Source organism: Miniopterus natalensis, chromosome 6, assembly GCF_054644295.1.
Source record: "Miniopterus natalensis isolate mMinNat1 chromosome 6, mMinNat1.hap1, whole genome shotgun sequence".
Classification (NCBI taxonomy): Eukaryota; Metazoa; Chordata; class Mammalia; order Chiroptera; family Miniopteridae; genus Miniopterus; species Miniopterus natalensis.
Window position 1 is genome coordinate 27,507,621 of NC_142086.1, and position 14,589 is coordinate 27,522,209.

At 36.5% G+C, this 14,589-nt stretch overlaps 1 protein-coding gene across 1 annotated transcript in view; it reads left to right on the forward strand.

The window, feature by feature from the left end:
* The window catches only part of TOMM70 (translocase of outer mitochondrial membrane 70), a 38,287-nt gene that overhangs the window by 1,324 nt on the left and 22,374 nt on the right, over window positions 1-14,589 (forward strand). Inside the window, exons 2-3 of the mRNA XM_016199709.2 lie at window positions 11,433-11,606; window positions 14,237-14,363. Of these exons, the coding sequence (XP_016055195.2) occupies window positions 11,433-11,606; window positions 14,237-14,363 (301 nt within the window). The remainder of the gene's footprint in view (window positions 1-11,432; window positions 11,607-14,236; window positions 14,364-14,589) is intronic.

A 14,589-nucleotide genomic window follows, 5' to 3' on the forward strand; every position in this document is an offset into this window, starting at 1 on the left:
TGAACTATTAAATCCTTTTGGTATCCAACAGCTGTTCGGGGAATTGGCCAGGCTGCATTTAACACGAGGGTGGGGTGGGGTGGAGGGCTTTATCTGAGTCTGGGATTATACAATGGTAGTTAAAGAATAAATCAGAGGTCAGAGAAACCTTTGGTCAAATAACTCCTTTTTATATTCATTTACAAGTCATTTCCACATTATACTGTTCATGTTCAAGACATGTTTTACAAAGTAGTCAAATTAACTTTAAAAGAAGTTTTGATGTGGGAATGAACTACCATAGGTTAGTGCTTATTATCAGTCTGTCCTCCTAGGCCACGAGAGAGCCAGATAGTTTTTCCAGTAGGAGAGTAAAACATAGAAAAGATGCACAACAGTATGGTGGTGGAAGAACACATGGACTGTGAGAACTAGGAGATGTGTGCTTTATGTTGGACTCTCCAGCATAGTTACCTTGAGAAAGTCATTTTATATATCTGGTTTAGTGTCATTCTGCAGAATAAGAGGATTAAAAGTTAGATCTCTTACATTTCTTGCAGCCCTAAATGGTGATTCTGAGTGCTGCTAATGAGAGGTAATTAGGGGATTCTTTGAATTAGTCATCACTTGTCTCCTGTCATTTTCAGGTGTCTGAAATTCTCTGGTCATTTCCTAGTTCATTTTTAAATTTAATTTTAATCACAGAATAGTAGATGAATGAAAAATACATAAAAGCTCTCAGTTCTATAACAGTCACCAAAAATAAATATAGTTTCTATACATGAAATTAGGTTTTGACATTTCATTGCATTTTCAAATACAACCCCACCTCACCCATTTGATATTTGATAGAATCTAGCAAACTCCTTTTCAGCATTGTCTGGGTCAACAGTGATGATTTTTAAATTTTATGGTGGTGTAGGTGTATCAGAACAATTTTTTCTTCACCTGACTGCCATTAAAAATGAGACCTTAAGATTAACTTCTTTGTGTAACTTGAACTGCTTTAAAGTAATTTATTAATTTTTATCCAAAATAAAACACACATACTGTTGTACACCTTGTGGAATTTGTGGGCTTGTACCTATGATCTTGCTTTGAGTTACTAGATGATTCTTTAGTAAAGCAACAATAAGAATGTCTATATCATTTTTTAATTTTTTTTCAACCTCACCAGAGGATATGTTTATTGATTTTTTTTTTTCCCCCTAAGAGAGGTAGGGAGAGAAACGTTGATGTGAGAGAGATGCCTATTTCATTTTTTAATAGAAATTTGTATTTTAACTATTTGTGACAAATAAATAGTGGTCCTATAGTTCTTAGAGTTATTATTAGGCTATCTAAATATAACTGGCCCTAATTGTAATTTACTATCTGTGGTTGGAGAAATTGCTCCTTTGTATTTGAAGAGCATCATTAAATTGACCACCTCAGTGGGTTTTGTAATTAAGGGAGCATTTGTTTCAACTAATGGAAAAACTGGCAGAATCCTGATGCCCTAACTTCAGTAGTTTTTAAGGGAATGAAGAAATGGACAAATATTGCCAGTTCAGGGATCAATATATGAATAATATGGAAAATCAGTGGTTTTTGTCTTTGGACTTATGTTTGCCTATATGTAAAATGAACTGATAAAAATCCTGGGCTTATCTCTATTGGGTTTCAGATTTTCATGTACAGTGTAGACTAGATCCAATTACCTTTTTTTTATGGGATAGCAAACACTTACAATGAAAGGGCAGAAATTTATATTTTGTTTAATTAATGGAGATTTTAGAATTTCACTAAAGAAAGGCACCTAATCACAGTTAACAGCATACAAGATTGAGGTACAGTAGTCTGCCCTCATCCACAAAGGATATGTTCCAAGACCCTGAGTGGATGCCTGAAATTGCAGATTGTACCAAATACTATATTTACAGATATCCCTCGACTTAATGATGGATTTACATCTATATATACACCTATCATAAGTTGAAAATATTGTAAGTCAGAAATGCATTTAGTGGTATGCTCTAGAGTATCAGCTTACTCTAGTGATGTGTAGCTGACTGGGTTACTGCAGCTCACTGCTACTGCCCAGTAGCACAAAAGAGTGTCTTGCCACATATCGCTAGCCCAGGTAGGAAAAGATCAAAATTTAAATTTGAAGTACAGTTCCTACTGAATGCGTATTGTTTTCACACCTTTGTAAAGTTGAAAAATCGGGCTCAACCATTGTTAAGTCAGGAACCGTCCATACTATGTGTTTTCTTTTACGTACATACTTATGATAAAGTTTAATGTATAAATTAGGCACAGTAAGAGATTAACAATGATAGCTAATAATAAAATAGAACAATTATAATAATATACTGTAGTAAAATTTATGCGAACGTGGTGAGAACCTCTCACATATCTTATTATACTGTACTTACGTTTTTGTTATCACGTGAGATGATAAAGTGCATAGTGAGATGAAGTTAGGTGAATGGTATAGATATTATGACGTAGCATTAGGCTACTACTGACCTGACCATACATCAGAAGGAGGAGGGTTTGCTTTGGGTGATCCTGGCTCATCGAGCCATGACCATGTCAGTGTTTGGATGTCAGGAGTAGACTATGTCGGTGATGGAAAATTTTCCCATTCAGGTAACTGAAACCTTGGAGAGGGAAACCATGGATAAGGAAGGACTGCTGTACTTAAAGTATTGACTTATTCCATTTTGGGCCATTATAAAACCTGCCATAATGCACCATTGATTTAGTAATTAAAAAAAAGCTTGAAGAATTACAGATTCTCAAAGTTAGAAAGTTCTTTGCCTGGCCAGGCGTGGCTCAGCAGTTGAGCATCGACCTAGGATCCAGGCGATTGGGGTTCGATTCCTGGTGAGGGCACATGCCTGGGTTGCGGGCTCAGTCCTCAGTTGGGGGCGTGCAGGAGGCAGCCAATCAGTGACTCTCTCATCATTGATGTTTCTGTCTCTCTCTCTCCCTCTCCCTTCCTCTCTCTGAAATCAATGAAGATATATCTAAAAAAAAGTCAGAAAGTTCTTTGAAGATCATCTTATCTGTAGGGCTTCTCAATCTCTGGACCTGAATTATCACAGGAGACCACCATACCCACATACACACCAAGCCTGGTATCCTGACTGCACAAATGTTTTAGATACTTCTTTTTTTAAACCTGTGATTTTTTTTAAAATGTGCATTTATTTAAAAGCATTATTGACTTTATAGTAACTTTTTATCCAATTGTTTTTTAGTCTGATGATAAATAGTTATTCTAGTGTTCAAGTTTTTTAAATGTTACATGGGGTGAATTATGGCACATGGATGGTTAGGAACCACTGATTTAAGCCCTCTATAATGGGGAGGGAGAAATGTGTCTAAACATTTTAATGGAATCAAAGACTGAGTAACCTGCAGTTATCAGTCATCTTCTAAATAATTCTCTCCCTCAAAATGATCTGTTTCTAGGTATTTTTTTTAAAATCAGGGTCACCAATGATAAGCCTATATAATTCAGTTCTGTGAACTTCACCTTTCTATCTTCATCTTAAATTATTCTTGGCAATATTTTAGTCTTTTAATTTTACGGCTTTTCCTATAGCTTTTGAGCATTCTCCTGATTGTCTGCCTGCCTGCCTGCTTTTCTTCCTTCCTTTTGTCCATCCATCCTCCTTTTTTAAACTTCCTGGTACCTCCTGCTGATTTTACTCAGTCTCCTTTCCAGGCTCTTTTCTCTGCCTCTTCCATTTGTTGACCTTCATGGTTCTATCATAGACATTCTTATGCTCCGTATCATCACTGGATGCTTGCTTGCCCTCTAGTACTTATATACTGATGGCTCCCTAATTTCTTGTCTGTAGCCCAGACCTCTCAAGAACCCTTACATTTAAAGTGAATCTTCACTTGATTATTTCACACCCAGACACCTGTGTTTCCTGAGAACAGCCCTTATCAATTAGTGTGCATCATCTAACTAATTTTTCTAGCCAGAAACTTGGAGGATATCATCCCTAACTTTTCCCCTTTTCATGTTCATTCCACATCCATTCTAGAAAAAACTTCCAAAAAATTCTGGGTCTTAAATATCTGACTCCCACTCCATTCCCACTACCATTATTTCTCAACTGAGTATCAGCTATTTGTTATTGCCTTCTTCCAGTCTGTTTTGTCACTACCAGAGTAAATCCTGGCAGTCCTCTGCTTAAAACAATTAAGTGGTACTCTGTTCCTTGCCCATGAGATCTGGATCCTGCTTACCTCCAGCTTCTTCTCTTGCCACTTCCACTCGTTTCTCTCCTTAGATTTCTGTGAACACTGCCTTCGAGTCAGGACAGGTAGGTCATTTCACTTTTCTGAAACCCTTTTCTGCCTAAGCAGAGCACTCACTATGTGATTACATGACACTGAACTTTTTCCTTCCTTAGCACTTAACACATGACACTAGGGTTGCTTATTCATATCTTTCCCATTATACTCTTGAATCTGTGAGTACCAGGATGTTTCTGTCTTTCTCACCATTGTATTCTCAACCTAATACAGTGCCCAGTACATAGAAGTGTTGAGTCAATGAACCAATTAACCTTCATTCTTTTACATCTATAAATATACACACACACACACACACACATTTTTTCCACAAGTTGAGTATGTTTTCAAAATTTCCAGCTTTTTATTCTTCCAAATTGATCCTGGAAATTGGTATAACGGTCCTAAATCTCATTTAAGCATTCTTTTTATGTCGCTTGATTTTGCACGAACTATATCATAATGCTACAAAAGCAGCACTCTTACAAGTAGGTTCTTAGGTAAAGAGTGCACTGTATTGTGATTTAGTAGGTGGGGTTGATTGTAGATTTTTTAAATTTCAGGATACAATATGGGAAATCAGGTATTTTCTTATTATCCTAGGTCTGATTCATATAAAAATAACAACTGGTCAGTAAAGTATAGAAAGATTGTTTCTCATGCAGTAAGTGTTTCGGAGTTGAATGCTACTTTATAAAGCTGGGATTTAAATTTAATAAATATACTTTTAGAGTTTGATAAAAGGGAGTAAAATCATTTAAGAGAAGCATTATCGAACCAACTCGTATATTTTAACTGCTTACTCATTTTTCTCATATGTGGATTAATGTACCTTATTCTAGCTTATTTTCTTTCACAGTGACTATATGTGATCATCAGGGTAATTTATAAAATACTTGCTAAGAGTGTACGGCGACTCCTTACTGCCAAATGCACATCAGTGAAAGTTTTTTGTAATGTCATAGTTTAGTGCAGGGCTTGTTTTAGAGGTCTCTTTCTGGTCTTCTGAGGTTCTTCTGTGTGTGCTAAATAACCCTTTGAGGGTTGTTTCTCCTTGGAGTATTTTCCTGACTCTCCTTTGTTAGTCACTTTTGTTCCAGAGCAGATTCTTGTTAAGTAACTTTTCACTCACTGTCAAACATTATTTTCTTACATTGTGTTTCACTAAACTTACTGGGGTTATACCTTAATATCTGTAGTTTTGATCTTTAATTGTTAATTGTTTTCCAGAGTAGATTTGCCTCTTGGAGAGATGGGGGCGGGCTCCTTAGTTGGCTTCTTGTTTGACAAGTTTCAGCACAGTGTTTGTTGAGGAGAGAGAAGACATACATATTTACTGTTTCTCATTGTTACCTTTCAGATTTATTACCCGAGTTACTTGTTTTTAAGTCTGTTTTACCTAGATAGTTTTGGGTGTATTTATGTGTGTATGCAGTTTTTACCTACTCTTCTGACTAAAAATTTTCTGGCTATTAGTTACACAATTTACTAATCACCTAATGTACATTTTCTTTATGTCAGCTGGGGTTTCAGTGTTTTGATCAGTAATAGTCCTTTTGAGAGGCTGCCAGTATATACTTATTTCCTGCACTGGCCTCTTGTGTTCCTTCAGGATAAAGACTATCCTGTTGGTTGTTGTACAGTAGATTCATATCAAATGTGCTTTTAACTAAAATGAATTCAGTTATACTTATTTGGCAAAAAGAAAGACAAAGATCTAATCTTGCTGATGATTCTCTCTTTTCAGTTAATGACTTTTTGCTTTGGAGTCAGTAATGATGAGCAAGATATGACACCTGAATCTGTTTTCTTTGTTGCAGTTCCGGAGTGTGAATCCAGGTGTGATTGTAATGATAAAGATTTGTATTCATAAAATGTGGATGACAGTTCATGCGGTAGAGAAGTTATGTATAGGCAATCTAGAGTCTGATTGCTTGAGTTTGAATTCTGCCTTGGGCAAATTTTTCTCACTTTCTGAGCTTCAGTTTCTTTATATGTAAAATGGAGATAATAGCACTCACCTTGCGTCTCCTATGTGGTGCTTTTCTAAAGAATTTTCAAAAAAAAATCTCTATGTGGACTACAGTATAAGGAGGGTGGGGAGAGGTAATAGAGGTTGTAGGAGGGATAAATGGTGATGGGAGATTTGACTTGGGGTGGTGACCACACAGTACAGTATACAGATGATGTATTATAGAATTGTACACCTAAAACCTATACAACTTTATTAACCAGTGTCATCCCAATAAATTCAACAAAAAAATAATAAAAAATAATTTTCAAAAGTAATTTTGACAATTAATGACTTTTGCTTCATGCATTAACTTCAGGATTCCCTATAAGATTTGAGTCCAAATGCTTGTTGACTTCATTAAGCAGAAGTACAGGGTCATGGAGTTAACTCTGCTGGACAGTTATTCATTATCAAGAGTTGAAACTCATTCAGATCTTGAATGGAAAAAGCTAAGTTTTCTAGTCTAAGTAATACTTTGATATACTAGGCAGAAATGGATATCTTTTTTTAGTAGTTTCTTGATTTCTGGAGAGAGAACAAGGGAGGGGGGAGAGAGAGAGAAACACTACTGTGAGGGTGCTACATCAATGGGCTGCCTCTTGCACTCCTCCCACGGGGGATCAAGCCCACAACCTGGGCACGTACCCTTGACTGGCAATCAAACTGGCAATCTCGTAGTGCACAGAATGACCAACCAGGGCTGGATGTCATTTCTTTTTCATAATTCACCTGTATTCTTACCAGTATTCACTAAGTTTAAATTTATGACCATGTATTGCTCATGGAAATTGAATACATAGTACCTAATCCTTTCAACTGTTTTCTTTTAGAAGGAGATTAGTATTTTTTTGAACCCACCAAAGTTACATGTAGGAGGCCAGAGTGGCAGGAGTGGAGTAAAGCAAGTTTGGACTCCTTGTGTATAAGCAATGGTAGTGGGAAGTTACTAGGGGGTTTTGAGCAGGGAATGACAATTCAGCTTACTTGTTAATAAAAAGATCTTTCAGATCAGTTAGAAACTGATTTGTTGTAAGAAATGCTGGAGAACGATGCGTTTTCACAGAAATTTAGTGTAAAATACTATGGAATGTTTAAACCTTAAAAAGACTATCCAAACCAAAAGTGATTTCCAGTAAGAAATTGCCTTATTGTTTAAAAAATCTGCTTAGTAGTTTTAAACTTCTGCCTTCAGTGCATTTATTTTTATTTCTGCCTAGTATTGGTCTCAGAGCTTGTGAAAATAGGGTCTAGTTCCTGATATAGCTGGTGCTGATTGATAGTTTGGAATTGTGCTAACCTGCTTTTTGTACTAAATTCCATCATCGGATGAAAATAATGAGCTTTTCTGTATCATCCTTGTAATGGCATTTTTTTCTTTCCCTTTTTATTAATGAAGGGAAGCAGTTGAGCCGAAAGTAATGGAGGGGAGGGGTGGTGAGCAGAAGGTGATACGGATGTTAACCAAGATCAAGAGCTACCCAAAAGGAGTTTGGTTGCTTTCTGTATGGGCGGGCAGTGGAGGAGCAATGGAAGAAAATTTGCAATTTGGTGTTCTGCCTGTGTAATTTGATCCTTTTACACTTAATGTCATTCAGAGCATTGTTTTGTTTTGTTTCTTTCTACAGCACAATTAGGAAAGGAAATTAGCATGTTCTGATTTTGGCCTTAGGAGTTAAAGAATTTGTAATAATTTTAAAAAGGAAGCCATTGTAAAACTTGACTAAATGGAGGGAAATAGCTAATTGAAAGATTTAGTTACTTGATTTTAGGTTGATTTAGACTTTGCTCAATAAAAATAAAGTACCCATATTTCTAAGTGAAACCTTCTGTGCCTGTCTGTCCAGATTTCTCTGTATTCTTTGAATTTGTCAGGCCTTGCTATGACTGCCTCGCCTTGTGTTCAGTGTGATATCATTTAGCCTTTAACTTGTAGTAGACTGGAAAGAGTTCATACTTGTTTGTGCTAATGAAACAAGGTCATTACTCTGTCCAGAGAATGTTCTATTTAATCTGCAAATCTTTATTAAAAATATTAAACAAATCTTCAGTATACTTCTTGCATTTAATATGCCAAATTATTTTCTTTCCTTTTTCCCTTTTTTTTCTTTTTTGCTCAATCCCTTCACCACCACCACTTAGCCTCCCCTGCCACCCCCCATAGCTGTCAGCCTGCTCTCCATCTGAGTGCCTCTGTTTTGCTTGTTAGTTCATTTTGTTCATTAGATTCCACATATGAGTGCAATCATATGGTGTTTGCCTTTCTTTGATTGGCTTATTTTACTTAGCAAATGTTCTCCAGGTTCATCCATGCTGTCGCAAAGGGTAAGATTTACTTTTTTACTGCCGAGTAGTAGTCCATGCCACTTTATTTTCAATATAAACAGACTACTGTTTTAGGATGTGTATTAGCCATGTTCTCAGTGACTTAGAAATGTTGTAAACTTTTTGCAAGAAATTGAAACAGTGTTTTTCTTTTCTTCATATTTAATGTCAAAAGTAATTGTTTCATTATCTTGAAGTTTTATTAAGCACATAGGGTTCGTGATTGATGTGTTCTTGGCAGGTTGTACCTTTTATCAGTAAAACTTCTCTTCTGTGTTCCAAGGCTTCTGAATAGTATTTTATTTGATACTGACTTCTTTTTGTTAGTGGTTGCCTTCTGTAACTTCTTTACATTCTTTTTTGACTTGTCATTTTGTTTTAGGTTATGCTTTATAGGCAGCGCCACATGAAGTTATTTTTTATTTTAAATCGTTTGATTTTTTTTTAAATAATGGAGATTTAACCTATTTACATTTATTGTTATTATTGACATATTTAATGTGCCTGCCACAAGTACCCTGCTTTTCGTTTCTTCCTTTACCACCCTCCCACCCCCCATTTTTGCTGTATTGATCATCTGCTCCACTTAGGGGTTTATTTTTAGTGGTAAGGAAGCTGTACACTTCTTTTTCTGTTCTTGTGTTCAGCCATAAATGTTAATTTGCTAGGTATACAATTTTAAGTTCAAGAGAATCTTCCTTCTAAACTTCAGATAGGTAAATGTTGGAACTTCTGGATTTCTACTCTATGTCATTTAACTTTTCTTCCAAACTTCTCATTTCTCTATCCTCTTTGTTTTATTGTATTCTGGCAGGCTTTCTTGGCTCCTTAGTTATGCCCATTCTAACATACAATTTGTTCCTCAGTTATGCCCATTCTGATACATAATCCATCCATTGAGTTAATTGTAATAATCTTTTTTAATTTTCAAGATGTCTAACTGGTGCTCTTTAAAAGCAGCCCTTTTTTAAAATGACTGATAGCTTCATATTTCTCTGATGTTACATTTTGTTTGCTTGGTTGTTTTTTCATAAACACTAGTTTTGTCTGAGTTTGGTACCTCTTTTATTATATTTATTTTCCGTTATGTTAGCAATTCTCGACAGTGTGGTTTCTTGGAAGATAAGCAAGGTGTGCTTGTCATTTGTCTCTAGTCGTAGGGGATCCTCACTCCTTGTGGCTGACACAGCCCTACACCAGTCTGACTTCTTTTCTCTGGGCTGGAAGGAATGTTGAGGTTGCTTCAGATGCAGTTTTCCAGCAGTCACCTTAATCGTTTCCTCCCTGCCAGACCAGAGTCCATAGCTACCTACGAGATTCCTAGTTGCCTTCTATTATAGATATTTTGTGCCCAGGATTTTTACCGTCAAAGTTTATGGAAGATGATTCAAGCTATTGACAAATAGGTTTTATATTCATCTTTAAATTAATTTGTGCCTTATTTGGTTTCTTTTATCTTCACACATCCTAGTTTTAAAATATACATGTTCCTTGTTGACTCTGGCTAGCTTAAACTTGTTGTTTAATATTCTTATCTTACATAGTTTCTTACAAATTCTTCTTTGCACACTGTACTTTAAAAAAATAACCATAGCTGTAGTCAGACTAAAGGAGACGGGAAACAGAATGTAAATGGGGGGCGGGGGGTGGGGGCGGTGAGCAGCAAAGAAAAATGAAGCAAGAGTAAGGGAGAAAAGAGCAATAGCCAAAGGGTGGTTATCTTCTCTTTTTGTGATCGAGATGCCCTGGGTCTTAAGCAACTTAGTTTTCACAGCCCCTGTAAGTTATTTGAGGGAGCAGCCACTTCTTCTTTTGCTTTGTCGGTGCTTGCCTGTTGGAGATATATATGTTCTTTCATTTTCACATATTTGTTAAAGTTGAATATGTTGACAGTTTTGGATAGAGACATGCCACAAAGCTCTTGGATCCAGTAGCAGGATCCTGGACAAATAGATTTGTCCACAAAGATGTTTCCATGTGTTGATTGACATGTTCACAGCTGTCCTCAATGGGTGTTAACTACCAAATCTTTCAAATTGTACACATGAAGTGTGTAAATTGAGTCTTCCAGGAATCAGACTCAGACAAAGATAGTGCAAAAAATTTATTGATGAGGAAACAATAGATTTGGGATAATTGTAATGAAAAAAAGTGTTTCTAATGTCTGTTGTTTTCAGAATAAGAAAGCCAAATGGCTAATAAACGTGAAAAAAAAATTCAAATTCATTAATAGTGAGGAAAATGCAAATTAAAATCATATTGGAATATTAGTTTATACCTAAGTTTTCAACCTTGACATTATTGACATTTTGAATGTGATAATTCTTTGTTGTGGGGGGCAGTCCTGTGCATTGTAGAATGTCAGAAACATCCCTAGTATCTGTCCACTAGATACCAGTAGCTACCCCCACCCTCAGTTGTGACAATCAAAACGTCTTCAGACATTTTCCAGTGTGCTCTAGAAGGTAAAATAACCCCTGATTAAGAACCACTGTTTTATACCCATTTGACTGAAAAAATAGAAGATAGCCGTGACACCTGTTGCTGGCAGGAATGGCAGGAAAGTGAAACATTAAAGCACTACAGCCTCTTTTGGGGAAATGTGAGTGTTTTTGAAATTAAAAGTATATAAACCTTTTGATTTAGCAATCTTATTACTGAGACTATACCATAAAGGTATTTGTATGAAGCGACTTGCACTGTAAAGAACCATTCTACCCTCCTATTTTTTGTCTGTCAGTTTTTCATTTAATCATTGTAATTTGAATCTATTCCTGACTATTATTAAGTATTTAATAATTGTTTCCTCTCATTTCAGAACTCTCTTGATAGAGCCCAAGCAGCCAAGAACAAAGGAAACAAATATTTTAAAGCAGGGAAATATGAACAGGCTATTCAGTGCTATACGGAGGCTATCAGTCTGTGCCCTACAGAAAAGAATGTTGACCTTTCCACGTTTTATCAAAACAGAGCCGCTGCCTTTGAACAATTGGTAGGTATCCTAGGTTGTTTTTTCCCGTTCTTTTTGTTTCTCTTTATTTGTATAATGTTTCAGATAAGACTACTCAAATAAGTCTAATAAATTTTTTGAAGTCTTGAAATTACAGGATGTTTGTTTTGTTTTTATATCCTTTAATTACATTACTTTTTTTAAGAACATATTTTAGTTTTGTTATAAATATAACCCAAAGTTATATATATTAGATTTTGTAGAATTAGGTAATATAGAAAGCTAAAGTTTCTGGTGACCCTATTCTTCTCAACAGTTTGAGGCTGTTTCTTAAACTTTTTGTCTCAGTATATGCAACAGTAGCCAAAAGTAGAGGGGAAAGGCCTGGCTGGGTAGCTCAGTTGGTTAGTGTTGTCCCAATACGCCGAGGTGTGGGTTCGGTCCGTGGTCAGGGCACATAGAAGAGTCAGCCAGTGAATGCATAAATAAATGGAACAACAAATCAGTGTTTCTCTCTCTCTTGCTTATGCTCTGTCTCTCCTTCTCTCACTCTCTCACTCAAATCAGTAAATAAATAATAATAAAGTAGGGGGGGAAAGACCAAAGATGAGTTCCTATTACACATATTGTTTGCAACATATTTTTCAGTTGCCATTATATCTTGTACAGCTTTTCATAGCATACATACATGTTTCATTCTTTTTATTTTTTATTTAAAAAATATTTTTATTGAGTTTTTAGAGAGAGAGGGAGAGAGAGAACATTGATCGGTTGCCTCCCGTACCCCGCAACCTGGGTTTGTGCCCTTGAACAGGAATAGAACAGGTGACCTTTTAATGCACGGGACGATGCTTGGCCCACTGAGCCACACCAGTCAGGGCTGCTTCGTTCTATTTAGAGGCTGCATGCAGTAACTGTTGTATGGTTTTATAGTGGAAAACATCTCTCTGTTGTTGAACATTTGGACTGTTCCCCTTGTCCCTGTTGTATTCAGTGCTCAGTAAATATTTTTGTATTTTTTGCATACTTTTGTGAGCATAAAACTCTAGAAACAAATATAAAAAGAGAATCAATACCTGTTTTCAGCAGTAACGGTGAGCAGTGAGCCTCCTTGATTTCCAGTATTCTCACTGGCTCTCATTATCAGTAATATTTGCCACTCTGATAGGAGAAAAATACTGTCATTATTGTAATCTGCAGTTTTTGAGATGTTGCTGAAGTTGACCATCCTTTTCTGTTTATAGGGCATTTGTGTTCTCTGAATTTATTTGTTCAATCAAATTTTATTGACTGCCATATATGGAAGATTACTATGGTAGGAGCTAGGTCTGTAAAAGCAAACAACTATGCGTAGAACTCGAGGATAGTGAAACAGTGAACTGCTAAATAATATTTTGATAAGTGCTTTGAAAGGCACATGATTCTATAATACAGGAATGACCGAAGATGGCATTGGTGCATAAAACATTGGGGAAGAGAGTTACAAATAGTGGGAACGGTATGTGTAATTGCTCTGAGGCAGGAAAAAGGTTGATGTGATTAATAAAGTTTAGAGGATTCAGGAGTATAAGATGAAATTGGGAGACCTAGCAGAGGCCAGATCAAGGAAAGCCTTGCAGTGGTGAGTTTGGATTTGATTCCGAGTGTAGTGGGAAATATTTATGGGCTTTAGGTAGGGCAGGAGCGTCATCTATTGCTTTTGTTGTTCTGTCAAGACTATATTGGAGGGAGGCAAGAGCTGAGGCAGGAGACTAAGTAAGGATGTTGTAGCCTAGGTGAGACACGAAGGAAAGCTGAAGACCAGTAGCACTGGGCGTGAAGGATGAAGAGAAGCAGGGATTTTTAATAATAGTGGGTTGGGGAAGGAATAAGACAGCTAAGTAGTCAGTTGACTTGAGAGAAATGCCTCTATTTTAGGAGTGTGGTTTGGGCTAAAGCAGTAAATTTGGGAATCTAATTTTAGATGTTCTATAATGCCAGGACAATAGATGTGATCACCTGGGGAGAGAGATGAGGCCTTGAGGATTCCAGCATGTAGAGATTAGGTAGAGAGGGGAAATTCAGTGAAGGAAATTGTGAAGGAGCAGCCTGTGAGGTAGGTGAAATCAGATGGAGTGGCAACTCTTTGAAGTTGTGGCAGTAAAAAGGAGCTGAGGAATGGGGTAAAAGCTTCAGGGATTTATGGAATCAATGGAGGGTTTTTAAAAGATGGAAAATCCTAGAGCAAGTGTTTTTATGCTCATGGGAATGATTCAGTAGAGAAGCAGCATGATGGAGAGGTAGAGTGGCCAGCAGAGTGAAGTCCTTGAATGGGAGAGGGTGGATCCATAAGTGGATCCTTTGATGAATAGGGATACTGCCTCAGTTCTAGCAGGAAGGAAGGAGATGATAAGAGCACATAGATACAAGTAGGTTTGTAGATTTGGTGGCAGAAAGATGGCCTAAGCATGTCCTTTGCCTGTTTTTAAAAATCAGGTTGCTTATCTTTATCATAGATATTTGTATAAGCAATTGTAATATATTATGGATATTAATGCTTTGGATGTACAGGTACCGAGAATGTTTTTTTCTATTGTGGGACTCTTAACACTTAGCCTATTAAGTTTGGAAAACTGATTTCTGTCACACAGTGCTTCCTTTAATGCGACTTTTTTTAATACTTTCAATTGCAGCAAAAATGGAAGGAAGTGGCACAAGATTGTACAAAGGCTGTTGAACTTAATCCCAAGTATGTGAAAGCTCTCTTTAGACGTGCAAAAGCCCATGAGAAGCTAGACAATAAGAAGGAATGTTTAGAAGGTGAGGATATTTTTGTGTTTCCAAATGAAAATTATTAACGGCTTTGTAGTCATTGGTAAATTTATATGAAACTCTGCCTGTGAGTAGAGAAGTCAGTTTTATTTAAAGGTTCAGCTCTTCCCAAATTGGGACTTTTTTTTTCTGGTTTAAATTGAGATTGCTGATATTTGAGTATTGTCTCTGTTCCCAATTATGGAATTAAATAAGTATTAGGATGTGGAGTTTA